This window comes from Eptatretus burgeri, chromosome 10 (assembly GCF_056783735.1).
Source record: "Eptatretus burgeri isolate ZD-2024b chromosome 10, Ebu_testis_v1, whole genome shotgun sequence".
Classification (NCBI taxonomy): domain Eukaryota; kingdom Metazoa; phylum Chordata; class Myxini; order Myxiniformes; family Myxinidae; genus Eptatretus; species Eptatretus burgeri.
Genome location: NC_140970.1, coordinates 8,748,708 through 8,776,240, shown reverse-complemented (window position 1 = coordinate 8,776,240; position 27,533 = coordinate 8,748,708). Strand labels below are relative to the sequence as shown.

At 45.4% G+C, this 27,533-nt stretch overlaps 1 protein-coding gene across 1 annotated transcript in view; it reads right to left on the bottom strand.

Annotated features, from left to right (window-relative positions):
* Positions 1-1,959: 1,959 nt before the first annotated feature.
* The window catches only part of LOC147017922 (broad substrate specificity ATP-binding cassette transporter ABCG2-like), a 118,779-nt gene continuing 93,205 nt past the window's right edge, over positions 1,960-27,533 (bottom strand). The window contains exon 11 of the mRNA XM_085899924.1: positions 1,960-2,182. Coding sequence (XP_085756050.1) covers positions 1,960-2,182 — 223 coding nt within the window. The remainder of the gene's footprint in view (positions 2,183-27,533) is intronic.

The window sequence follows — 27,533 nt, the reverse complement described above, 5'->3', positions numbered from 1 at the left end:
AACCATTTGAGATATTCTGCTATATATCGTTTTTGGCCCTATCTCTCAATGGTGAAGAATCACTTAAAAAAAATTCTCACAACCGGATCCGGATTCGAATCTTCACCAAAATTAAGCGTTGCTGTCCTTGGCCGGTCACCTACAAACCCAAAACATTTCAGAACGATTGCTTGAAAACTGTGGCCAAAAATCGTGTGACAAACAAACAGACAGACAGACAGACAGACAGACAAATGCTACAGACCAACATACAGTAAGTACTTGGCAAAAAAATCTTTTGCCAAGTAACAAATTCGACTGACCAATATAGTTGAAATATCTTCGATTTTTCAAGTAACAGACAGACAAACAGACAAATGGACCCAAACGCAATACCCTCTCCTTTGGCATGGGTCATACCTTAAATTGAAAATTGGCCAAGTCAGGGTGCTGAACCGCCCTTACTCATTCCCCAAATGGTAACAAAGTGTCTTTCTTTTCACAGGGAAGTTGGAGAACACTTGACAGATCAGTGGATTACACAATGAGTTAAACATATGGATAGTGGCTTCATGGTTATGTGTTTCAGGATGAACTGGCAAGATGTGGTAGTTTCTCTTGAAAGCCATTTTAAAGATCACTCAATTGCTTTGAGCTGCAAATTGCTTTCTGTGCATTAAACTTTCTGTGCACCTGAACTCTGATCCTCTTACAAGGCTTTCAGCTGTAGCTTGAAGGAATACCGCTCTCCTCTCTGTGCTGACACCCCTGCCTCACACCTTGCTCAGCTTGATTCCCTGGAAACCAAGCCCTTTAGGATCAATGGAACCTCCCACAATGAAGCTGAGTCGATGGGCCTATTAATTTTGCCATCACAGACAGATCAGTGGTCTATCTGTCTTATTATGCCTCCTTTCAGGTCATGCATCCTCTGCTGTTTTCGTGATCCCCCCCTCCCTCCCCAGGTATCTGCAGGGAGTATGTAGTCGACCAGCAACTTCTGCCTCCACTTATTTGTTCCTCTTTTTCCCGCCTGTGCAACCAACTTCCACATGACCTTCAATCTCATTCTTCCATCCAGGTCTTCGATACAGCTGTTCAGTACCATCTCAGATCATTCCCCACCCATCTATCTTGTCCAACCTTTGCGTTCTGCCATACTCCTCACCGTTACCCACATCCCTAGTTTCTCAGTCTCCATCTATTTTTTCCCCTCAGCCTGCTGACCATTTGGCCAAGGACCTTGGCATCGTTTAGCCCTCACATATCCTCTTGCTTGTTGATTTATAATTTTAGAGTTTATTGGAACAAAATTTTAGAGATCATGTGTTTTATTACCGTAACCATTTTGAGGAGGGTATATCCAAGCTTGAATCCTGATTGGGAGTTGGAGATGAAATAAATACTATGAGCAAGAGAAGAGAGATTAGGGATACAGTGTAATGAAGAAGCAGGAGAAAGTGAAAGCTGGGGATGACAGTTAACTCCAGTTTGAAAATTGGCAAAGTGCACACAGAAATATAGCCTCAAAGGACTAGCAGTAGGGCAGGGGAGATAAAGCCACGAGATTTTGCCTGGCTCTCAAGTGAACATGAATGTCCTTACATATCACACTTGCTGTTTTTTCTGGATAAAAACACATTTCTATTCTTAAAAAAAAAAGTTGAAACACCCTAATATGGTGGCAAAGCTAAACACAAGTATTAAAACACAAAGGCAAAAGTGCAAGATAAAGCGAATTGTCCAAACATAACATGCAGACACCTCGATGCTAAAGCCAAAATGGATAGTCATGCAAAATATTTATATTTTGAATCAAAAGCTAAAATGCCTATGGACTTACAAGCTACACTTATTGCTTCTGCCTCAATGACTTCATCAGCAAAACAATAAAGTGAATTTATAAAGTGAATTTTTAAACACGAACCCTGAATTCAAAGGAAGCTAAAAATGCAATAGCAATGAAAACACAAAAGCCATTTACTGGCAGAGATAAAGTAAAGGTGAGAATTTCTTTCTTAATTGCAGAAAAAAAGTGATGTATGGAATAACACAGATGAGTGAAAAGATCAACTGACCCATCATCCAGTAGGTGATAAGAGAAAAACTGATTCCGGGTAGAGTACGCATGGGAAACAAGTCCGCAGCAAGGCGTGAGATGAAGTATGTTAATACATGATAGTAACCACTAATATATTCATGCCTAAGAGGGAAAAATGTGAAAGTGGCGGAATGGAAGGGGGGTGAGGGTGGAGGGGTGGGTGAGAGTGGAAAGGGGGGGGTGGAAGAGAACGGTGGAGAGGAGGGGGGGGGAGAGAATAAATACATATCATTTTGTGTTATTCATTGACTAGTAATAATTAAAACGATTGTATGGATTAACACATGAGTGAAAAGATCAACTGATGTATGAATTAACGTATGAGTCAATAAAAAATATTTCAAGCATTTTCAGTGGAAAACATTTGCAAATAGTTGCGGTTTACATCAATAACTTCATTCATCAGTGTCCGTATGCTGCTTTCACTCCTCGAACCCTTTCTGTACATGAAAAAACAACAATATATTGTCATGATTGTCGGGGTAGATGGAGGAATTAAATAGGAATGTAAGGATTGAAGAGAGTTGTTTGGTCCATGGATGTGTGGGAGACATCTCGATGTAATTAAGTAGGGAGACTATGAGCTTAAGTGTTACATGTTACCACATGGGGGGTGGTGTGGTGTTAATAAGATAGGGATTAAGAATATGTTCCCTCAGTACATAATTGCCCCCTGTCAACTATTCCTATGATTTTGCATTTACAAGCGAGCCAAACATGCCGAGCAGACAGAAGTCCCGTCTCCAAGGGTGACAGCGTGGTCACACCCCTGAGGTTGATGATTGATGGGTGTAATGTCAGGAGCGAGGCAGGCGTACTGAGCGGGCAGAGGCCCCACCTTCCCAGGTTCCGAGCAAGTAAGCCATGCCCCGGAGGGGCACCCACGGAGGGGTTTGGTGTGACGTCATAAAGAATCGTGAGAGATTGGGAGCGCACGCACGAGGTCAGTGTGAAGAGGGGTTGAGTGCGGCGAAAAGGACGCATATGTTCAAGAGATGAGAACATAGCTCGGAGATGGCGTGACGGATCAGGGCACGACAAAATGGCTTTCCTTTGACGCATGAAGAAGACAGCACAATTCTCGTATTCGGGCTGAGGCGATTTGGCTCGCATACTGAGCAATACGCTGGCCATCTACTCTTGTCTGGTCGTGTAGGACAGGCCTCGGATCCTCGTGTATATCACACAGCGGGTCAGTGAGGATGATCGACACACAATGCAGCTTTACGGGGTCTCTGAGCCTTGCTGTTGAGTACCGCTTATGAATTACCTGACTAACGTTCCCACTGTGAGAGGGTGACGGCGCGATTTTGTGAGCATCTACATATGCAAATATAAGCGCCTCAATTCCAAGTTCCACAAAGACCATCTCTGGGTCTAACTAAGTGCCAGAACAAAGGGAGGATTTTCTTTGCTTTTGATTTGTTTTCCCATTGTCTGTATTTAAGTCTGTGTGTAGATGCGGCTCGACATATACTTTAATTTAACTCACGTATTGTTATATTTTGGTTATTGACCTTTGTAAATATTTGTCTGTTTCATTAAATATGTTCATTTTAAGTGGCTGTGTCGGTGTATTCGTCATGGGGTTCGAGTATAAACCACCCTGTGCATCCATTTCTGTGCCCCTATCGCACCGCCATTGCCCCATGCCCTTCCCGTCCATGTGATAATCTTCGAGGATCAACGTGTCCACCTCCTAATAAGGAAAGACTGCTCAGCCACCCGGGCTGGCGGTGTTGACCGCCTGTCACCACAATTTGGGGACAGGAGATTAACCTTGGTCGCCAGCGCCGTCACAATATATATCCAGTACGTATACTGTATATCTATCTATAATTCCAGAAATCTGTGTGTGTGTGTGTGTGTGTGCGTGTGCGTGTGCGTGTGTGACCACTGTTTCTCGACAACCACTGGTCCGATTTAATTGAAACTTGCCAGGTATATTGCTGGGGACCTGAGTATATGCCTTTTCAAGGTTTGATATTAATTGGACAAGTGGTTCCCAAGTTATGGCCATTTATTTTCCAAACCAATGACAGGACATGTTGCTGCGTGGGCATGGCCGATGGGGAAAGGGCGCCATTTAGTTACCAATGACAGGACACGTTGCTTGGCGTTTTGCATCCAGCGCATTCCCCATTACGGGTTACCTTGTCCGGACTTCCGGATAGTGATGACTTACTGTATTCAAATAATTTCTCGATTTCTTATGCGCATTTATAGATAAACACAATGCCCCAATCCAGTCGTTGTTTATGAGAGCGAAGGAACGGCCTGTGTATTTGTTTGAAAGTTTTTTTTTTTTGCACTTACGGCCACGCACGTATGGCCACGCATGTATGGGCACACGAGAGCGAAGGAACGGCCTGTGTGGTTGTTTCTGGCATGCAGTTTGAAAGTTTTTTGCACGTACGGCCATGCACGTAGGGCCACACACATACGGGCATGTACTAGTATGTATAATTTATATTATTATGAGTGTTGGATCGAGCATGCTGGGGTGCATGAGGGGTTTGCACGGATCCGCCGCTCGACCTCCGACCCTGAAGCCACAAGCCACAGATAACTCCACAGCCCAACAGGTTGCTAGGCAACTGCGGATGCTGATCGAAGTAATGAAATCTAGCAGTGTCCCATGCCCAGTGTCGCATTACCTTATTCTATGATTTAATAATCGCAAATGGGGAATCGCACTCTCAACATCTAGATATTTTATGTAACTGAGTGAACCATGGGTGAACGTTGGCTACGCTAGAAGAGCGAATCACTAAGGTACAACATTCCATCTAATTAATACATCCACACTGTGTCGGAATAACGAAGGAAAAGGACAACCGGGCAGATTTGAAAGCTCAGTTTATCAAAGCAACGGTCGTATTTACAATCGCGATGTCCAAAGCGGGTATTTACAAGCAAAATATTTTACAAGCACATATTCACAAGTCAACTCTATACATATACATATATACATATATATATATATATATATATATATATATATATATATATATATCTACATATATACATATATATATACATATATATATACATATATATATATATATATATACATATATATATATATATATATATATATATATATATATATATATATATATATATATATATATATTGTATTCACATCAAAGACACAAGCTTAACCTTAGCACAAAAGTTCCCCTTAAACAATCTTCTCTCTCTAGGGACAGACAGGCATCACACAATCATCTTGGAAAATGTGGATAGTAAGAGTGATCGATAGAAAAAAGATGTGGTTGTGGCCTCTGTGGGAAATGAAATAAAATAAAATTTGTGTGCTTTGTGAATTAAATAAATTAATGCTTAGAAATGCTTGAGCAAAGAGATTTGTCCACAATAGTCAAAGACTCTGGTAAATACAGCATGCCTTTGATTGTCTTTTCTACATGAAAAAGAGTTATACTTGGCTACCTACATCCTGATGAGAGATCACTAAGCCACACCCCCACATCCTGCCTCAGGGCACACCTGGGCAGATATGGAGTTGGTTTTCTTTTCTGTTTTAATTACTTCTTGCTTTACAAAGCTCAATATAGTTTGACATTGATTAATTAGTTTTGTTGGAAAGGATGCTTATGGTATCGATCACGCCTTGTTAGTAATAATATAAAACTCAGTAATCCTCTGCCTATAGTTAGAGAGTGCTTGGAAATTTTACAACCAGCACTCGCTCTGCATGTGTGTATTTTCCAATAAACGATCATAGTTGGATTATAAAGTCTTTTCTGATTTATAGTTGTCCAAAATTTCTGTGACAATACTTGGCGCAGGGAGCAAGGCCTGCCGGGTTCTGGGGAGGGGAGAGGGACCGCTGCCAGGCACACAGCAAGTAACTGGCCAGCCAGTGGGTAAATTAGAGGAAAGGTCGGAGACCGATTTAAATCTCTCGACAGGAGGCGTGTTGCCCTGTTTCTCTCTGTGGGCGTTGTGCAGGCTCAAACTGAAACTTAAAGGTAAGCATACAGAGGTAATTTATTGCATAAAATAAAGTGTATCCAGGGTAGTGTCATGTGCAAGCACTCCGACGCTACATGGGACTTGTAGTCCCGTTAAATTGGCCTGACATCTTGCCAGCTGGTATAAATTGTTGAGTCGCATCTGTGATGGAGGCGTTGCGCAGATAGTTGTAAAACTGCCAAGCTGAGGAATGGTGGAGGCATTGCGTAGAAGAATAAGACATTGAGTCACGGAGTGAAGGAGGCACAAATCTGCCGAGGGCAACCAAGGTGGGGTAGGTGCACCAAGGTTGCGAGAGACAGGGGCGGTAACAAGGGAAGCATCGCTATAAGCTAAGCAAGAGGAATGCTCAAGTAAAATTGGGTTCTGAGGACTGCCTAGTACTCAAAGTGAGAATGAAATAAGGTGACCAGAGTAAAAACCAGATGCGGCAACAAAAGATTTTCACAGCTTCCCTGTCCTAGAGATTTTACTCACACAGATACATACTCGCCTTGGATAGGCGAAGTACACACAACAAGAACGAGTACACACAACAACAACAACAACAACAACAAGTACACACAGCAAAGTGCGAAGGCAAGGCAACATGGATACACACCTCACACTGCATGAGGGCTCACAGTGACGGGAACCCCAAGGAAGATTCCTAAATGACCACCCTGTAACTGCAACAATTGCATTCTTCATGTTTTCCTTCAAGATCGATCTGTGGACTACATTTACTTTACTTTCCTTGGTAGGTATAGGGGCACTCCACCGGTTAAAAGGACCAACACAGGTTGTTTCTGCAAATGCTTGCATACATATTTATCAAGAAAATAATTTCCACACACTTGCATCCAGTTATCACATTACCAAAAATGAGAAGCTATCACATGTACAGGCTGTAGAGGGCATGCTAACACAAGCATTTCAAACTTGCACACACACACAGTCACACAGACATAGATGGAAAGATGGGATGTCGCTCTGATACAAAAACACAACTCTGGCTTTTAGCAGAAGGTAAAATAGTTGCAACGTACACACACGTACACAGACATTTTAAAGCCATTTTCCCCTGCTTGAGCAGGGGTTAGCCTTGTGGGTCCCATGACAATCTTCTTTCATGGTTCCCTTTTTTGAGGCAATGTTTTTTTATGGCCAGATGCCCTTCCTGACACCAACCCTTTAGTCACCTCTTATGACACAGGGATACAGTGTACCTATTCTAAACCAGGGAACACACCAGGACATCCCAGCAAGCTGATACTCATTTTGCCAACCTCATAAGGATGACAGGCGGAGTCAACTCTACCTGGTATCAATTCACTGGCTGAGCAGGATTTGAATTCAGGACCCTCGGATCGCTATTCCACCACTCGAACCATTAAGCCAACACCAGGCTAAAATATTTGCACTAAAGGCACATTTAGTATGGCTTGCTCGTTTGGCACATGGAAGAGGCCATACCAGCAAGAAGGGGATGCAGGAAGAGGTGCTTCAAACATGGCATGCTCCAGGGTTCATGGCTAATGAAGAATATTTTTGCAGGAACTGTATGTATTGCCAACACCATAATATTGCAAAGTGTCTAAACAGCCCAGAGGAGCACGTCCACCACCACGGGTTCCTACGTATCCAAATGGACTTTGATAAAATGCCAAAATATTGTAATTACAATTATATCTTCCTCATGGTGGATATGTTCACCAAATTGATTGAAGCTTATCCACGTAGGACATGTGATGCAAGGACACGAGCAATGTTACTGCGTAAACAATACATTTGCAGATATGGGATATCGTATAAAATATCTAGTGATAAAGGATTACGCTTCACATCAGACATCACCAAGGAACTTTGCAAAGCCTTGCAAATAAAGCAATACTTCCACTATCCATAATCATCCTGAGTCGGCAGGGCAAGTAGAGCACTAGAACGGCATACTCAAGAATAAACTTGCAAGAATATTTGACGAAACAGGTTTGAAATGGCCAGAAGATATATTGTACCATTGGCACTGATAGTCCTGCAGCGTAGTTTGATATTTCAGATCAATTGTTCAAATTTGTATAAAAGCACCAAAATTGGTACACATGTAGAATAATGTATTCCGAACAATTCTAGATATGGAGCCACCCGAGATTGTGCCTTGGTCAGCTTCGGCGACCATTTTCCAAAATGGCCGCCATTCTACTTTAGCGAAATGCTCTTATTTTCTTATTGTATTGGTGGTAGATATAAGGAAAGTGAAAAATTCAGTAAATTGACCATGAAAAGGCATATTCAAATATTATGAGCCAGTATTTTCGGTAAAAAAGCCATTATTTGATTTGTAAATTGCTGCTCTCCTGAAACTTTTCGCTGAAAAGTCCCCATTATTGACTGGAGAACAAGAGTCAAATGATATTCATCACATTCAATGGGTTTGGAATCAACAAAAATTGCATTATAGATTACATACTTTACTCTATTTTGAAAAGGGAACTGAAAATCGTGATAATGACAAACTCAGAAAATGTAGTCAAATTATTGCACACTTCACTCTGAAGCGGCTACGGTTTACTGTCTACTACCATTCTACCAGGACACATGGTACACGCATACATCAGTCTAGTACAATATGAGTTTCTGAGCTCAAGTGTACTGGCTCTGGATCAAGAAGTCAACACTTTTACAAGCAATGCGACTTTGCATTTGCACATTCTAAGCTCGGCCGATATCTCAGTCTGTGTCTACTGCGTCTGTCTACTGGCATTCTCCTTCACAAGCACATAGTCCAGTGCATTGCAGATTAGCCTTCTTGCATTTGCAGCGGTTTCTACAGCCTTTTTTGCAGCTGCACGACACCAGCTTGAAGCAGATTTTTGGAGCCTCAGGGAGTGTGGTCCAGAGCGGTTCGTAGGACCCATCCTCTGTTTGCCGCCAGCCCCAGCTTGTTGGTGATGGAAGCACGGGTTGAAGGACCAAGACCTGCTCCCAGACATAGCCACCCTGGAAGACTGATATATTCACATGCTGTTCCAAAGCATCATAGGTAGGTGGGATGCGCTGGACGGAGTTCCTCTTGGCGAAGAGTTTCTTTCTGGCCTCGTTGATGTCCGTATATGGACTGGTGCAGTCATAGAGGAGCACCACAAACCTTTCAATACAGTGCATTGTGTCATCCTGGATGTTGACTGGTGTGGTGGTCAGGGTCACAAGAGAATCTGTCAGTTCTGGAAACGAGTTCCAAGTGGCCCAGGCAGATTTCTTCCCATGCACCACGAATGCTGATACCATGTCACATCCGGTCATGGCGTGGAAGACAGGGAGGGCACGTGCCTTCTGTGGACCGAGGGAGGCAGATATTTCACAACACCACAACCACCATAACAAAATACTTATGAACCTGTCACGGATGCTGTGTGCAAAAATGGATTTTCCCATAAAAATGACCATTTTTCCCCAATACAATGGTTGGAAATATAATAAATCAACACAAATGATATTTGTATTGTTTTCTTTTGAAAATGCACATCACATGGAGTATTTATCACCTCTGAGAAACCTACAAAGAGAATAACAATGACAGATATCCCATGTTGTTAAAGTATAATGGCAGCCATTTTCCAAAATGGCCACCAAAGGTGACCAAGGAAAATCTCGAGTGGCTCCATATCCAGAATTGTTCAGAATACATTAGTCAACATATGTACCAATTTTGGTGCTTTTATGAAAAGTCGAACAATTGGTTTGCTATGCTGCAGTACTATTATGTCAATGAGGTCAACGGTAAATAGAGGAAGCGGACTGTCCCTACATTAACTACTGATGCTGAGGCCAATGCGAATGCCAGAGGCCGATGCTAGTGCAATTGACAGCTCCGCTAACTCTAAAAAAATACAAATACACAAAATGGATGACACAATTTTGGAGAGCCTGTGAAGAGGGCGATCACAGGCGAGCTATGGACTCTGTTTTTAATGATATTGCAAAGTTTTGTGTATATATATATATATATATATATATATATATATATATATATATATATATATATATATATATATATATATATATATATATATATATATATATATATATATATATATATATATATATATATATATATATATATATATATATATATATATATATATAGATAAGCCTGGTGTTGGCGCAGTGGTTAGGGCAGTGGCTTGGGACCCAAAAGGTCCTGAGTTCAAGCCCCGTTAGGACACTGAATTTATATATATATATATATATATATATATATATATATATATATATATATATATATATATATATATATATATATATATATATATATATATATGTACCAAGTCGAAAACTTCAGGGGGTTGACTCAGCCTGCCATCCTTCCGAGGTCGGCGAAATGAGTACCAGTTATACTGGGCCCAGTGTATGCCCCGGTTAGAATAGGTGTACCATATCCCTGTGTGTCGTAAGAGGCGACCAGGGTTGCGTCAGGAAGGGCATCTGGCGTAAAAACCTATGCCAAACCATTATGCGGACAACAAAACGAATTTCCATACCGGATCGGTCGAGGCCCGGGTTACCAACGACCGCCACCGGTACCGGTGGTCAGCAGGGTGCCAGTGGAAATTGTGCTACTGCTGGGCGAAGGAGGAGAAGGAGATGGGGAAGGCGAGTCCGGAGGCAGTGGGAGAGGGGGAAGGGTAGAAATGTGCAGGTGAGAGTTGGAACTCTGAATGTTGGGACGATGACTGGCAAAGGGCGAGAGTTGGCTGATATGATGGAGAGAAGAAAGGTGGACATACTGTGTGTACAAGAGACCAAGTGGATGGGGAGTAAGGCTAGGAGCATTGGAGGTGGTTTCAAACTGTTCTACCATGGTGTGGATGGGAGGAGAAATGGTGTCGGGGTAATCCTGAAGGAAGATTAAGTCAAGAGGGTATTGGAGGTGAGGAGAGTGCTGACCGAGTGATGAGTGTGAAGTTGGAAATTGAAGGGGTGATGATGAATGTCATCAGTGCATATGCCCCACATATGGGGTGTGAGGTGGAGTATAAAGAAGATTTCTGGAGTGAGTTAGATGAAGTGGTGGAAAGTGTATCCAAGGATGAAAGAGTGGTGATTGGAGCAGATTTCAATGGGCATGTTGGGGAAGGGAATAAAGAGGATGAGGAGGTGATGGGTAGGTACGGTCTCAACAAGAGAAATGTGGAAGGGCAAATGGTGGTAGAGTTTGCAAAAAGAATGGAAATGGCAGTGGTAAATACGTATTTCAAGAAGAAGGAGGAACACAGGGTGACATACAAGAGTGGAGGAAAGTGCACACAGGTGGATTACATCTTAAGCAGGAGATGCAACCTGAAAGAGATTAGTGACTGTAAGGTGCAAATCGCACATCGTGCAAAGTCCTTCCTCAGCCGACCTGAGCTGCTGACCATATACAAAGCTTTAGTCTGCAGCCTGATGGAGTACTGCTCTCCCCTCTGGGCTGGTGCTCCTGCCTCTCACCTTTATTGGCTTCACGCCCTGGAAACCAAGGCATTTAGGATCATTGGTATCTCCTGCGGTGAGGCTGAGTCTTTGGGCCTCTCACTCTCTCACCACAGGCAGTGACTGTAAGGTGGTGGCAGGGGAGAGTGTAGCTCGACAGCATCGATTGGTGGTCTGTAGGATGACTTTAGAGGTGAGGTTGAGGAAGAGAGTGAGGGCTGAACCAAGGACCAGATGGTGGAAGCTGAAGGAGGAAGACTGTTGCGTGAAATTTAGGGAGGAGGTGAGACAGGCGTTGGATGGTGGTAAAGATGGGTGGGATGATTGGGCAACGACAGCAGAAGTTGTGAGGGAGATAGCTAGTACGTTTGGTACGTTTGGTAACTTGGCGCAGTGTAACCTAAATCAGTTGCTTCATTGCATAAAAACACACCACACCCTCATCGATGTCTTCGACCAATATGATGATGTCAATTCTGTGAAGACAGACGAAAGAACGAGACACCTTGCTGTTGCTGGTGGATCCCAAAGCTACCAAGTCATTGCTGGACGCCCAGTACCACAATGGACGAAATTCATGGCTCTATCATCAAACAAATCCACCTTGACACACTTCATCTGTAGTCACGTCACGCAACATGCACCAGCAGCAAAAGAACTTTCAGATCACCAAGAAAAGTGGATCTATTTGGCTGGTGGCTTATGATGGTTCGCTTACACGCCTTATAGCATGTCTTTCATCTGCAGGAATGTATCATGACAGTGAACTCGCATCAATGCCGGAACAGGAAGATTCTCGGATATTTCTTCATGTGAAGCATGCCGATGATGAGTTCAGACGTAACAATGTGCGTGTTACGCCCCATCTACTTTCCCTCCATTTATTTTGTCAACAATCCTCTGTAAGTAGTCCTTTCATTCATGCTTCTGGGTCTCACTGTCAGCCATGATCTTTCGTGGGAGAGCCACATTGCCAACCTGGCCTCCAAAGCCAGTCACTGACTGGGCATCCCACATCGCGCAAAGTCCTTCCTCAGCCTACCTGAGCTGCTGACCATATACAAAGCTTTAGTCTGCAGCCTGATGGAGTACTGCTCTCCCCTCTGGGCTGGTGCTCCTGCCTCTCACCTTTCTTGGCTTCATGCCCTGGAAACCAAGGCATTTAGGATCATTGGTATCTCCTGCAGTGAGGCTGAGTCTTTGGGCCTCTCACTCTCTCACCACAGGCAGGTCGGTGGTCTTTCTGTCTTCTACTGTCTCCTCTCTGGTCTCGCTTCCCCTGCTCCATCTGCGATATGCCCTCCCCCCCCCATATTTCGGCAGGGTGCTCAAGGTCCGCCAGCATCCCCCTTCTGGTAAAACTACCAAAGTCAAGAATCACTGTTCACCTTCACTCTTTCATTCCTCTTTTTTTCTTGCCTTTGGAATAAACTCCCACACTCTCTTCACTCCCATTCTTTCCTCCAGGTCTTCAAAAGAGCGATTCACTACCACCTCTTGTCTTCCCCTATGCAAAACCACAATCTTTTCTACCCCCTGTTAATCCACCCCAAACCCACCTCCTTCAAATTCACTGCCTTCCTTCCTGAAAGTTCCCTGTTGTGTAAGGACCTGAAAGTCCCTGTGTTGTCCATCTTGTATACCCCATGTTCTCTGCTGCATCCCTCTCCCTCCCCCAGATCTCCTAATGTCTCTGTTCTCCACTGTTTTGTCCTTTCCTCTCCCGCCCCTCTTGTATCCTGCCCCCTTTTTTGTGCGTTGTGTGTTAGCTCTCATTCGAGCTTCGACAATGTATACAAAAACACAAATGTCGTTTACTCGAAAGCTTAGAAAGTCCATTGGATCCTTTGCGATGTTTGTTGTGCTATAACGTAGTTATATAAATTTTTGTTTGCATGACCGTTTATTTATGCTTCGAAAACATGGTAGCAAATATTTTTGTGCTGTTTTTGAAATTATTTTCATGTTCATGGTAAAATTTGAATTCATAACGCCAGCCGAGTTTACAGATTACGGGTCTGTTGGACCCGTGTTATAAATAGCAAGGATTGGTACCTAATTTGTAGAAAATATTTTCAAGTGAAATTAATTTAACAGAGCATGTGTAAAGTAATACAAAATAAAAGAAAAATACATTATTTTGTTTTTGTTAAAACAATCGCATTACAAATCCTGGGTCTTATAGACCCATCGCGGTGCAATCATGGAAGTTTTTTACATCTTGCTCGCAGGGTTTATATGTATATATATATATATATATATATATATATATATATATATATATATATATATATATATATATATATATACACATATACACATATATATACACATATATATATATATATATATATATATATATATATATATATACACATATATATACACATATATATATATATATATATATATATATATATATATATATATATATATATATATATATATATATATATATATATATATACATATACATATATTGTTACGGTTGTGAAAATTCACAGAAAACCATTCAGGTTTCCCAGAGATCAGTTATGTAAATAAGTGTGTGTTCAGAGGAGTCTCAAGTGAAGGCCCGCTGGGCCGGTTACTTTGAGCGGTTGGACCAGGCTGATCCTCCAGCTGTCGAGTTGGACGTTAAGAGTGCTCCAATCCCTGTTGCTGACCCTCCAATCAACTGTTGTCCACCTTCGCTTGTGGAAACAAGGGCTGCAGTGAACCGGTTGAAACGGGGTAAAGCTCCAGGGATCTGTGGCACCCATGCTGACTTTCTCAAGGCTGGTAGAAATGCTGCACTCGTGTTGTTGCATGTAGTTTTGTGCTCTGCCTGGAACACAGGCATCATCCCAACTGATTGGAAGAGGGGCCTTGTTGTCCCCCTCTGGAAAGGGAAGGGTGATCGCCAAGACTGCAACAACTATCGAGGGGTGAGGCTGCTCTCAGTGCGGGGCAAGGTCTTTGCTCGGATAATTCTTGATAGGGTTCGCCACCATCTGCTTGAGCACCAGCGTCCAGAGCAGTCAGGCTTTACACCAAAGAGGTCAACGATTGACCATATCCTTGCTCTTCGTGTCCTCACCGAACGCAGATGAGAGTTTCGGCAGGGGCTGCTTGCAGCCTATGTTGATCTCTGTAAAGCGTTCGATTCAGTGAATCGTGATGCCCTCTGGAGGATTCTTGGTGTTCGTGGGGTGCCACCAAAACTGATTGATCTGATGTCTGAACTCTATTCTGGTACTGAGAGTGCTGTGAAGTGTGGTGGTACCATCTCTGACTTATTTCCAGTTGTTACTGGAGTTCGTCAGGGGTGTATACTGGCCCCCACACTTTTAAGCACTTGTATGGACTGGATTTTAGGGAGGATGTCGGAAAGATCAAGCTGCGGTGCATAGTTTGGGAATGTCAAGATCTCGGACCTTGATTTTGCAGATGATGCAGTCATCCTTGCGAGACTTTAGATATCCTTTTGGGGGCCCTCGAGGTGCTGAATGAGGAGTCGGAGCCACTGAGATTACAGGTTTTTTGGATCAAAACTAAGATCCAGGCTTTCAATGACATCTTGGATGCTGCTGTCCTGTCTGTCTGTTTGTGGTGAGGATGTTGAGGTCGTGGAGAGATTCACTTTCCTTGGCAGTGATATTCATGTCTCTGCTGGTTGTGAGTCAGAGGTCAAGAGACGTCTGGGTCGGGTCTGGGGAGTCATGGATTCACTGGATCATGGGGTGTGGCGCTGCCGGTACCTGTGCGGGAGAACGAAAGTCCGAGTCTTCAGGTCCTTGGTGCTTCCAGTCTTGCTCTATGGATGCGAGACTTGGACTCTGACCAAGGATCTGAGATGGAGACTTAATTCCTTTGGTACCAGGTCTCTTCGGAGAATCCTTGGCTATCGCTGGTCAGATTTTGTGTCCAACGAGCGGTTGCTGATAGACTCGGATGAGATTTGTTACCTGCATGGTCCGTGAGTGTCACTTGCGGCTGTATGGACATGTGGCTCATTTTCCTGACGCTGATCCTGCTCACCAGATTCTCTCAGCGAGGGAGTCTAGTGAGTGGAGGAGGTCAACGGGCCGACCACATGCCTCATGGTTGCAGCAGGTTGACCAGCATCTCAAGGAGATGGGGATGGACCTGACATCTGCCTGGGGGAAGGCCAGACGGTGGCCCTTGGAGTACCGGCAGAAAGTGGACGCAGCGACGCGCTGTTCTGGCACATGCTCCCATACCTGACCCTGACCTGTGTGTTCCGATTATATTTCCCCACTGATGTTTAAAGGCAATTATTGTTGTAACCGGGCTGTGATCTTTGAGTGAGCTATTATTATTTTGCTATCTTTATTTTGGAACAACCGCATCTCAACAACCACAACCACTACTTCAACAACCACAACCACTACTTCAACAACCACAACCACTACTTCAACAACCACAACTGTATCTCAACAACGATACCATCCCCACCACAGCGCCAACCACGACATCTCCTCACCATCTCTTCAACAAAATCTCCACAAACGAAGAACATCGCCTCACCTTCATCTCCACAAACGCCGCCATCTTTTTGCCAGCAACGCCATCCCACGGACGAGCGGCATCCCCGCCAAACACGACGGCTGCCTCGTTGGGGCGATGGCGGGTGATTTCTGCCACGTCCGCTTTCCATGGCCGATGATCTCTTCCACGTCCGCTCTCTCCGTGTTTGGAGATGAAATCGGATCAAAACACCAAAAGGGGCTGAGCCAGCGGGGGTGAGAGGTCGAAGGTGGCAGATCAAACTCACCTCCCCGGACCCCATAAAAAGGTGTGCTGGAACGCCAAGCGAGCAGTCGGTCTGGGTTCGCCGAGAAGTCTGTGAGCAGTCTGTCAAGGATGGAGTCCGGTGGAGGGCAGTTGGGGTCATCGGAGCGCAGCGAAGCCTGGACGCAGCCCAGCCGGCAGTAACGTGCTGAACCGTGGGTCAGTGGACACAGCCGGAGAGAAGTCGCCAGCCGGCCCCGAGACGGTCCGAGCAACGCTGAGGAGCAGGCAGGCTTTTAAAAGAGCATAAACTCATAAAAGAGAGCAAGGCCCGTTCGTTCCTCTGAGGCGTCGTCGGCTAGGCCAATCCACCAGGCTGCTCGGCAGGGCCTGGACCAACCGAGCTGCTGTTTTCACGGCGAAACATCGAGGGTCCCCCAGCGAGTCACCACGAGAGTGGCAGGTAGCCACCACGGCCTCTCGGAGCTCTTGTGGTCTCCACAGCTCCGTGAACATTAAAGGCCTATGGGTCCAGTTCTGCCCTTTCCTTTCCTGGGGTTTTCTTTGTATGAAAGTTGTGGCGCCGAGTCCATTAGTGGAACTGTTAAGTGATTGTGTACATAATAAATAGATACGGCTGTAGGTCTTTGTTTGCTCGTGTTTTGTCCCTTACCCCCATTGCATACATGCCTTCATTGATTGCATATGTGTCGTGTGTGAAATAAATGTCATTATTTAAATGTTCACCTGTTCATTGCGTCCTTTCCTGTCATTGACTGCCATTATTACGTCCGGAATATTAGCTGGCTTTTTAATAGCCGAAAAGATAATCGGCTCCAACGGGGACTCGCGATAATACACCACTCGGCAAATTGCAAGCGGAGCGAGCTGCTTAAGCGGCTCGTTTCCAAGCAGGTCCCGTTGAGGTGTAAATCCCTGGCATTTCTGTCTGCGCGCATACTTAGGTAAATCGACAATTCGGCGATCGGACCCTGTCGCGCGCAGACAGAAGAGATCGCTGATTTACAGTGTGATTAAACACACCCATACCTGGATTTCGGCGTTGTTCCGAAAGCTGTGACTAGAATTGCCCGTCCGGTGGGCGCGTGGCCACGATCAGATAAAAGCGGTCACTCGCGCGCCGAGCGGGTGGAAATCATAACACTGTTGTCCGGGAGTGGGATTCAAATCCATCCCGTCTCCAAACCAAATTAACAGAACCGGATCAAGGGTATGCGAGGCGACCCTCCGGTTCCATCAAATTCCGAGCGAGGAAATTTAATTTATACCGATACGCAAGATGGCAGCGCAAGGCGAGCAGGCGCAGGGTGGTTTAGGAATGTGATTTGATGTAGGATCCATGGCCCGGGACGGTTCTTTTTATAATAACCCCACCACTAATCGTAGTCAGTGGGGGCGCTTACCCTCATACAGTGAGCATGAACTTTGCCGGCAAACAAACTCAAAATCGCAAAATAGCGGTGCGGCCGCACCTCAGCGCAACACGGAGCGGGTGGCTATTAATAGCGCAACGAATGGCATAATACAAGGCGGGGGCTCCCAACCAACGATTCAGACCACGTGGTCATGGCATGTGCCATGGCAGGCGTGGCAGTATGACTACGCGAACATTGGAAAGCTTCAGGCACAATTGGGGGATGTCGGGACAAAGCTGGAGCATTATGAAGATTATATTGAGAAGGTGCAAATTGGATTGGACGAGGCACAGCGGCGCGCGGACGAGCTTCAGAAAAAGTAAGTGTGCGAGGAGTCACAACAATTGGCCGATGCACAGGAACGAATTCGGGAGCTGGAAAAGGACTTAGCCGACACAGGCGTGAAACAACTGAAGGAAGAGGTAAGATCAGGCAGTCAGATAAGAGAAAGCCTAGAATGGAAGATAAAAAGAGGAGAGTAATATCTGGAGGAAAGGAAGGAAGAATTGTTGGAAAAGTCGAGACAGTTCAAGGAACTACAGGAAGAAATGAGGAAAGTAGAGGGGGGTACCCATGAGTTGGAACAAGAGAAGAGCGAACTGAACGAAAGAATGGAGGAAGAGCAAATTAGTAATTCCCGGGATAGAGAGAACTTGGAAAAAGAATGGAAAACAAAGCTGGAAAGGGAAAAACGGGAACATGATTTGGAATTAGAAAAACTGAAGGAAGAGGTAAGATCAGGCAAAAAGATAATAGAAATCCGAGAAGAGACGCTAAAAAGAAAAAAGAAATGCCTGGAAGAACTAGAGGGATACGGTAAGAAAATGGACGAATTGAGGAAGGAAGCATGCGAAAGAGGTGCGAAGATGAGCAAGAGAAGTGATGAAATGGTGAGGGAAGCATTGGAAAGTGGTGTGGATATGAGGAGGACATACTGTAAGGAAATGGACGAAATGAGGGAGGAAGCATGCAAATTGAGAAAGAAATTATGGGAAAAAGCTTCTGAGTTACAGAAACACCAAAACAAAGAGACGGAACTACAAAACGAACTGAGGATGTTAAGAGAGGAAAGAAAGAGAACGGAGAATGAAACGTTAAGGAAACCACACTGTGCAGATCAAACAGTTAGAAGCCAAGGCCAGATTAAAGAATGAGATGCAAGAAAGAGTAGTGAAGGAACAACAAATGAAGCAGGAAGGAGAGATCAGCCAATTGAGGGAAACTATGAGATTGGAGAAGGAAGAACAAGAGAGACAGTGGAATAAGAAACAGAAAGAACAACGAATGAAGCATGAAAGGGAGATCAACCAATTGAGGGAAACTATGAGTTTGGAGAAGGAAGAACAAGAGAGATGGTGGGGTAGAAAACAAAAAGAGTATGAATTGGAAACTGAACAACAAAAGGAAAAAGCAAGGTTGGAGTATGAGGAGATGGTGAAAGAACAAGGAATGAAACAGGAAAAGGAGATCGGCCAATTGAAGGAAACTATGAGATTGGAGAAGGAAGAACATGAGAGACGGTGGGGTAGAAAACAAAAAGAACATGGATTTGAAATTGAACAACAAAAGGAAAAAGCAGGTTGGAGTACGAGGAGATAGTGAAAGAACGACGAATGAAACAGAAAAGGAAATCAGCCAAATGAAGGAAACAACGAGATTGGAGAATGAAAAACATGAGGAACAGTGGGAGAGAAAACAAAAACGATATGAATTTGAAATTAGCCAACTCGAGGAGAGAGCAAAGTTGGAGTCCACAGAGATGGAAAAGCTCCGGAAAGATAACGAACAGCTAAGGTGGTTCAGAGAGGAAGAACGACTCAAAAGGAGCCAGGAAGTAGAACAGTACAATAAGGTGGGATGTGTGGTATCACCACAGGGAGTAATTTTAGTGGTGCAAGACTTGATTGACACGACTCGTCGGATGAAGCAACAATTAGGGCAAACCCTGATAAAGGAGACACAAATAAATATGGAGACGAGGGAAATGACAGAGACGACGAAGGAAATAGAAGTATTGCCAGAGACACGGGAGATAGACTGAGTCGAGACTGAATTAAATAAAACTAAGGAGGAAACAGAGACGAAGATCCAGGGAGAAACTGATGAATGCGAGAGGATGACGAAAAAATAGAAGAGACGGGAATGCAGGAGGTAGAGAAATGATAATAGAGACGACGACGGAGATAATAACAGAGACACGGGAAATAGAGGGTGAATTAAAATAAACGAAAGACGAGCACACCCACATGGAGTTAGTGAGGGACAATGAGGGTGAGCTGGCGGAATGTGTCGTGACCCGGTACAAGTAGCAGGATAGCCTTCTTCAGGAACGAGGGGAGGGAATATGCCCCCTTGAAGCGGATCACGACCAGGTGGGTCCGGTCGAGCTTTGCGAGTTAGGAGTGGAGGTGCTACTGCTCTCCCATCAATGGATGGAGGTCCTCAATGCCAGACAGGAAATCCGAGCCGTATCCCTGGACATATCACGTGCTTTTGACACAGTCTGGCACCCTGCCCTACTCACCAAACTCTCTTCCCTTGGTATTCAAGGCCATCTCCACTCATGGCTCGCAGACTTCCTCTCCTGTCGCAGTCAACGTGTGGCCCTAAATGGAGTTCTTTCATCCCCTCTTCCTGTGCAGGCTGGAGTTCCTCAAGGTAGTGTTCTGGGCCCTGTTCTTTTTCTGGTTTTCATCAATGATCTCTCGGACTCTCTGGAAAATCCTCTATTTCTCTTTGCCGATGACTCCACCCTCTGCCGTACCATCTGTCATCCCTCAGACCGGCAAGCAGCAGCTTCTTCGCTCACTGCAGATCTGGATAAAATCACAAACTGGTCCAACACGTGGAACATGTCTTTCAATCCAGACAAATCTCACACTCTCACTATGTCTCTTCGAAAGGACCGTTTAGAAAACCCCCCATCCACTTTCTCAACAATCCTCTGGAAGAAGTCTTTTCTTTCAAGCTTCTGGGTCTCACTATCTGCCATGACCTTTCCTGGGAAAGTCACATTTCCAACCTTGCCTCAAAAGCCAGTCGCCGACTGGGAATCCTCCGTCGTGCAAAGTCCTTCCTCGGCCCTCTTGAGCTCCTGACCACTTACAAAGCTTTTGTCCGTAGCCTGATGGAGTACTGCTCTCCCTTCTGGGCTGGTGCTCCTGCCTCCCACCTTTCTCGACTTCACGCTGTCGAAACCAGGGCTTTTAAGATCATTGGCATCTCCCGCAATGAAGCTGAGTCTTTGGGCCTCTCACTCAATCACCGCAGGTTGGTCGGTGGTCTTTCTGTCTTCTACCGACTCCTCTCCAGCCTTGCCCCCCCTGCTCTCTCTGCGATTTGTCCCAACCACATTTCCACAGGGCGCTCAAGGTCCGCCAACAACCCCCTTCTGGTAAAACTACCAAATTCACGAATCACTGCTCATCTTCACTCTTTCATTCCTTTTTTCCCGCCTTTGGAATAAACTTCCTCACTCTATTCTTTCCCATTCTTCCCTCCAGGCTTTCAAAACAGCTGTTCACCACCACCTCTTATCTTCCCCCATCCAAATCCTCGATCTTTTCTACCCCCGATAATCCACCCAAGCCCACTTCCTTCAATTCTCCTGCTTTCCTTCCTGAAAGTCCCTGTAATGTCCATCTTCTCCTCGCCATGTTCCCCGTCCCATCCCCATCCCTCTCCCTTCCACAGTTCACCTGTGTCTGTTCCCCAATGATTTGTCCCTTCCACTCCCGCCCCTCTTGTCTCATGCCTCCTTGCTGTGAGTTGTGTGTTAGCTCTCATACGAGCCTCGACCAAGGTATACAAAAAAAAAAAAAAAAAAAAAAGGAGGGGCGAGTGTTGTGGACCGGTACACGCGGAGCTTGGGGGGTGTGAAGGCCACGGGACCCCTTGTGGTAGCACGAATCCCCAGCGTGATTGTTCCAGTGTGCGTGGTTACGTGTGTGGTTTCGAAATGTGTGCTGGAAAGCATGCATAGCGTAGGTGAAAAATGTGTGAATGAATGGCATGCGTAAGTGAAATGGCGTGTATGAGTGAAACCCCGTGTATGGAAGAAGCACGATGTGTGAAAGAAACCGCATGCGTGAGTGAAAGGCCGTGTGTAAGAGGAACAGCGTGTGTGAGGTCGCTGTATGAAAGAGAGATGACGATCGGTATGCGGGAACATGCAACCGCGTGTCCGAGTGTCATGGTAAGGTGTGTGAGCATCATGGCACACGAAAGTGCGTGTGTTGAATGGCGACAAAGAGTGCGTGTGTTGAACCAGACGAAGGACAAAGGCCAAGTAGCGGCCGTAGCTATTTTGGGTACCGTGCTGGATTCGCACGGGAGAGCGCGCGGGGTCCGTGCCGTGCTTCGCACGAGGCCGCCGCGTGCACGCCTGTGCGAGTAAAATCCGGTCCGGAAACGCACGCGGTGTATGTTAGATGATCCCGCGGACGGGCAGAAGGTAGGCTGGGATTGTGAATTTGGAACGGATGGGTTCTCCAGGTGAGCGTGTGTGTAAAGCTCCGACGAGCAGAGCACATGTGCTCGCGTGGGGAACCCCTCGAAACGTGAGGCTTGCTTGGGATGCGCGGGGTGACGTCGTGGCTGCACGGAGGTAGGAATCCGGCAGGAGGGGAATCCCTGCCAAATGTTACCGTCCGAGAAGGGACGAGGTGCGCGAAGCGCGAACAGCTGGCATGACGTCACGGGGAAAGAGTGCAGGTTGCGAGTTGCCGCGCTGGTGTGCGCATAAGAAAAATAAAAAGAGAGAAAAGCAAGCCTCGCCGTTTAGGGTAAACAGGATTCCTGGGCAAGGCGTGGAAGACCCCCTTGTTTGGGCACAGGAATGGATTAGTTAGAGGGATTTTAGTTTAGATTGAGGATGGAAAGTGATTTTTTGGAGACACGGACAGGAAAATATGCATATATTGATTTAAATATTGATCTACTTTTGACTATTTACAAGTGCACACAAAAATGTACATATAAAGTCATTCGAGGTTGAACATGCAATTGAAAAACTTTAAATTGTATTAACCTGCGGGCAGGCATTAGTCTTCTGCATTCAATGATGATTAAAAAAAAATGGATTGCTCAGGTTGGTGTTGGATACTACTTTGCTGATGTACTTCCTAATCTTCTCTGAGCTGTCTTTTCTCGAAACGGGAGATAGACCGAGTCGAGACTGAATTAAATAAAACTAAGGAGGAAACAGAGACGAAGATCCAGGGAGAAACTGATGAATGCGAGAGGATGACGAAAAAAATAGAAGAGACGGGAATGCAGGAGGTAGAGGAAATGATAATAGAGACGACGACGGAGATAATAACAGAGACACGGGAAATAGAGGGTGAATACCGGAGTGCTCAGTTCCTCAATACTGACCACAGGCTTGTTGTAGCAACTCTAAAGCTGAACCTTAAATCCTGGAGAATGGTACCATCCCAGCCTAGGCTGGATGTTGCCAAGCTCAGTGATGAGAGAGTAGCTGAGGAGTTTGCGAACAGGCTGAGTGCACACTTGGGGGGTCTGGGTGCTTTGGGGGGTCCTGAAGAGTTGTGGAGCGCCTTCAAGACCACCGTCCTTGATGTTGCCGGTGGATGCCTTGGAGCTCACCGCAGGGCAAAGAAGAATTTTGTCTCTCAAGGGACACTAGATACCATTGACCAGAGTCGCAGGGCCAGGCTGAATGGCAGAGCTGAGCTGTTCAGGGAGCTGAGGCGTAAAACTGTACGTGCACTGAGGGTGGACAAGGAGGCCTATGTGCGAGGAATCCGTGAGGGGGTAGAGCATCACCTGTGGACAGGTGATTCTCGTCCCGCTCACAGGGGAATTCGCGCATTACGTTCATCCAAGCCCATCCCTCGGAGCACTGCAGTTCGAGCAGAGAGTGGTAGGCTCTTGACAGAGGAGTCTGAAGTAAAGGCCCGCTGGGCCGGTTACTTTGAGCGGTTGTACCAGGCTGATCCCCCAGCTGTCTAGTTGGACATCAAGGGTGTTACAATCCCTGTTGCTGACCCTCGAATCAACTGTGGTCCACCTTCGCTTGTGGAAACACGGGCTGCGGTGAACCAGTTGAAACGGGGCAAAGCTCCAGGGATCTGTGGCATCCATGCTGAACTTCTCAAGGCTGGTGGAAATGCTGCACTCGTGTCGTCGCATGCAGTTTTGTGCTCTGCCTGGAACACAGGCATCATCCCAACTGACTGGAAGAGGGGCCTTGTTGTCCCTCTCTGGAAAGGGAAGGGTGATCGCCAAGACTGCAACAACTACCAAGGGGTGACGCTGCTCTCAGTGCCGGGCAAGGTCTTTGCTCGGATAATTCTTGATAGGGTTCGCCACCATCTGCTTGAGCACCAGCGTCCAGAGCAGTCAGGCTTTACACCAAAGAGGTCAACGATTGACCGTATCCTTGCACTTCGTGTCCTCACCGAACGCAGGCGAGAGTTTCGGCAGGGGCTGCTTGCAGCCTATGTTGATCTCTGTAAAGCGTTCGATTCAGTGAATGGGATGTCCTCTGGAGGATTCTTGGTCTTCGTGGGGTGCCACCAAAACTGATCGATCTGATGTCTGAACTCTACTCTGGTACTGAGAGTGCTGTGAAGTGTGGTGGTACCATCTCTGACTTATTTCCAGTTGTTACTGGAGTTCGTCAGGGATGTGTACTGGCCCCCACACTTTTCAGCACTTGTATGGACTGGATTTTAGGGAGGATGTCGGAGAGATCAAGTTGCGGTGCATCGTTTGGCAATGTCAAGATCTCAGACCTTGATTTTGCAGATGATGCAGTCATCTTTGCAGAGACTTTCGACATCCTCTTGGGGGCCCTCGAGGTGCTGAATGAAGAGTCGGAGCCGTTGGGATTACGGGTTTCTTGGGTCAAAACTAAGATCCAGGCTTTCGGTGACATCTTGGATGCTGCTGTCCTGTCTGTGTCTGTTTGTGGTGAGGATGTTGAGGTCGTGGAGAGATTCACTTACCTTGGCAGTGATATTCATGTCTCTGCTGGCTGCGAGTCAGAGGTCAATAGACATCTGGGTCGGGCCTGGGGAGTCATGGATTCACTGGATCATGGGGTGTGGCGCTGCCGGTACCTGTGCGGGAGGACGAAAGTCCGAGTCTTCAGGTCCTTGGTACTTCCAGTCTTGCTCTATGGGTGCGAGACTTGGACTCTGACCAAGGATCTGAGATGGAGACTTAATTCCTTTGGTACCAGGTCTCTTCGGAGAATCCTTGGCTATCGCTGGTCGGATTTTGTGTCCAACGAGCGGTTGCTGAGAGAGACTCGGATGAGATTTGTTACCTGCATAGTCCGTGAGCGTCAGTTGCGGCTGTATGGACATGTGGCTCGTTTTCCTGACGCTGATCCTGCTCACCAGATTCTCTCAGTGAGGCAGTCTCATGAGTGGAGGAGGCCAATGGGTCGACCACGTGCCTCATGGTTGCAGCAGGTTGACCATCATCTCAAGGAGATGGGGATGGGCCTGGCATCTGCCTGGGGGATGGCCAGACGGAGGCCCCTGGAGTACCGGCGGAAAGTGGACGCAGCGACGCGCTGTTCTGGCACATGCTCCCATACCTGACCTGACCTGTCTTTTCTCATCATGTCTCTTATGATCATGACTCGTCACTTGTCACTTATTTAACAGAAACATTTTCCAACATGTTCAGATAAAACCCAAGACTGCTGAACCTTATTATTGTGAAGTAGCATCCCAGTCAAAGTGAATATTGAATCTGGGATTGATCGTCAACCTGCCACCCAGCATTCCAATTGTCCTTGCCACCTCGCATTCCTATTTCCTTTCTCCCAATCCTTGGGAGTGGACAATAAATCATTATCTACAATAAGAAAGTATCTCATGAGTAGCAACTGTTCAACAACCAGTGCCTTAGGGTTTTGTCTTATTGAAAAAAATAAAAATCTTTTGATGGTTTCTTTTTCATAACCGTACCTTCCAGTAAACTGTAAATCAGGTAACGGCATTTTGAAAGAGTTACAATAAAACACCACAAATTGACACCAAATTAATTTTTTTATTTTAAACATTTATCAGACTCGGGGTGAAATTTGCAAAATGAAAAATATTTTTAGCCCCTGTTGGACTCGTCTGAAACTGGGGCTTATGCATTTGGTCCACGTGATCCAATTTTCGTGTCCACGTGAGTGTGCGTCTGCAACCATATCTCGGACATGCATTTATCGATGTTCAAACTTGGCACACAGATAAAGAACAATGGCTTACATTTGCACGTCATTCTCTCCCCCCCCCCCCAAAGATCAGATCCAATATGGTCGACTGGATACTAAAATGTGCCCCAACCATTTCTCAGACATGCATGGCCTGCTTTTGTTCAAAATTGGCACAAGCACAGTACATGATGGCATACACGTGCACCTCACTTTATTTTGCGATGTGCTCAAAGATGGTCGACTGGTACATTGGTGGCCATTTTATTTGTATAAAAAAAACAGTATGAAACATGTCCTCAACCATATCTTGGACATGCATTTACTAATGTTGTTCCAACTTGGCAAACTGATAATGAATGATCCCTTACATATGCACGTCATTTGTTTTTGATATCGGATCCAAAATGGTCGACTGGTGGCCATTTTAGTTGTATAAAACCCGATGTTGACCACGTCCTCAACCATTTCTCGGACATGCATTTACGGATCTTGTTCAAACTTGGCACACCGATATTGAATGATGGCTTACATCAGCACGTCATTTTCTTTCGAGATCATATCCAAGATGGCTGACTGGTGGCCATTTTGTTGCTTAAATATGTCGCCAAACATTTCTCGGACAAGCATGGTCCGATTTTGGTCAAACATGGCACAAGCACAGTGCACGATGGCATACACTTGCAACTCACTGTATTTTGTGGTGTGATCAAAGATGGCTGACTGATAGACTGGCAGCCATTTTAGTTGTAAATAAATATGGGCTCACCCTTTAACTCCGAACAGCAAAATTACTAAAACAACAGATGCTATGACATTGGATGTCTTTTTCCCTTGTTTTCTTGTAGGAAAAAACCCACTGCTTTACCAATTGTAATAACACGTGTCTTGCCTCCCCAACCATCTTGCTCTTTCATGAGCCTAATTTTGTATGAAAACAAAAAAACCCAAAAATATACAGAGTAGCAGATTTTGTTGCAAAGGCCTGCTGTCTCAAATGACTACATATCGCTAAATTTTAGCAACATGATCTGGTATGTCAGCCAAATTTTTCTTTGCTTTTATCTGAGCAGGTCGTCTTCACCACCTGAAAATGTTGATTATTCAGAGTGCTTGTATTTGAGCTATATACCCCTCATGCCACATGTTTCGCAAAGAGCCTCGTCCGGCATGTTCTTGTAAAATGACAGAAAAACTTCACAATTCCACGATAGTCTTGTGAATATAGACACAAATATGATATTTCAAAGATTTATCTATCAGAAAATTATTACTTTTCATTGTGTATTGGACAAGCCTGGTGTTGGCTTAGTGGTTAGGGTGGTGGCTTGGGATCCAAGGGTCCTGAGTTCAAGCCCTGTTGGCTGCTGAATTAACACCGGGGGGTTGACTCAGCCTGTCATCCTTCCGAGGTCGGCGAAATAAGTGCCAGTGTACTGGTCCCGGTGTATGCCCCGGTAAGAATAGGTGTACCATATCCCTGTGTGTCGTAAGAGGCGACCAGGGTTGGCGTCAGGAAGGGCATCCGGCCATAAAACATTGCCTCAAGAAAAAGCCAAACCACTGCACAGCAGGGAAAAATGGCTGTAAAAACGGTCATTTTTTTTTTTTATTGTGTATTGGACATGTGTATGGACATTGCTTATGGGCA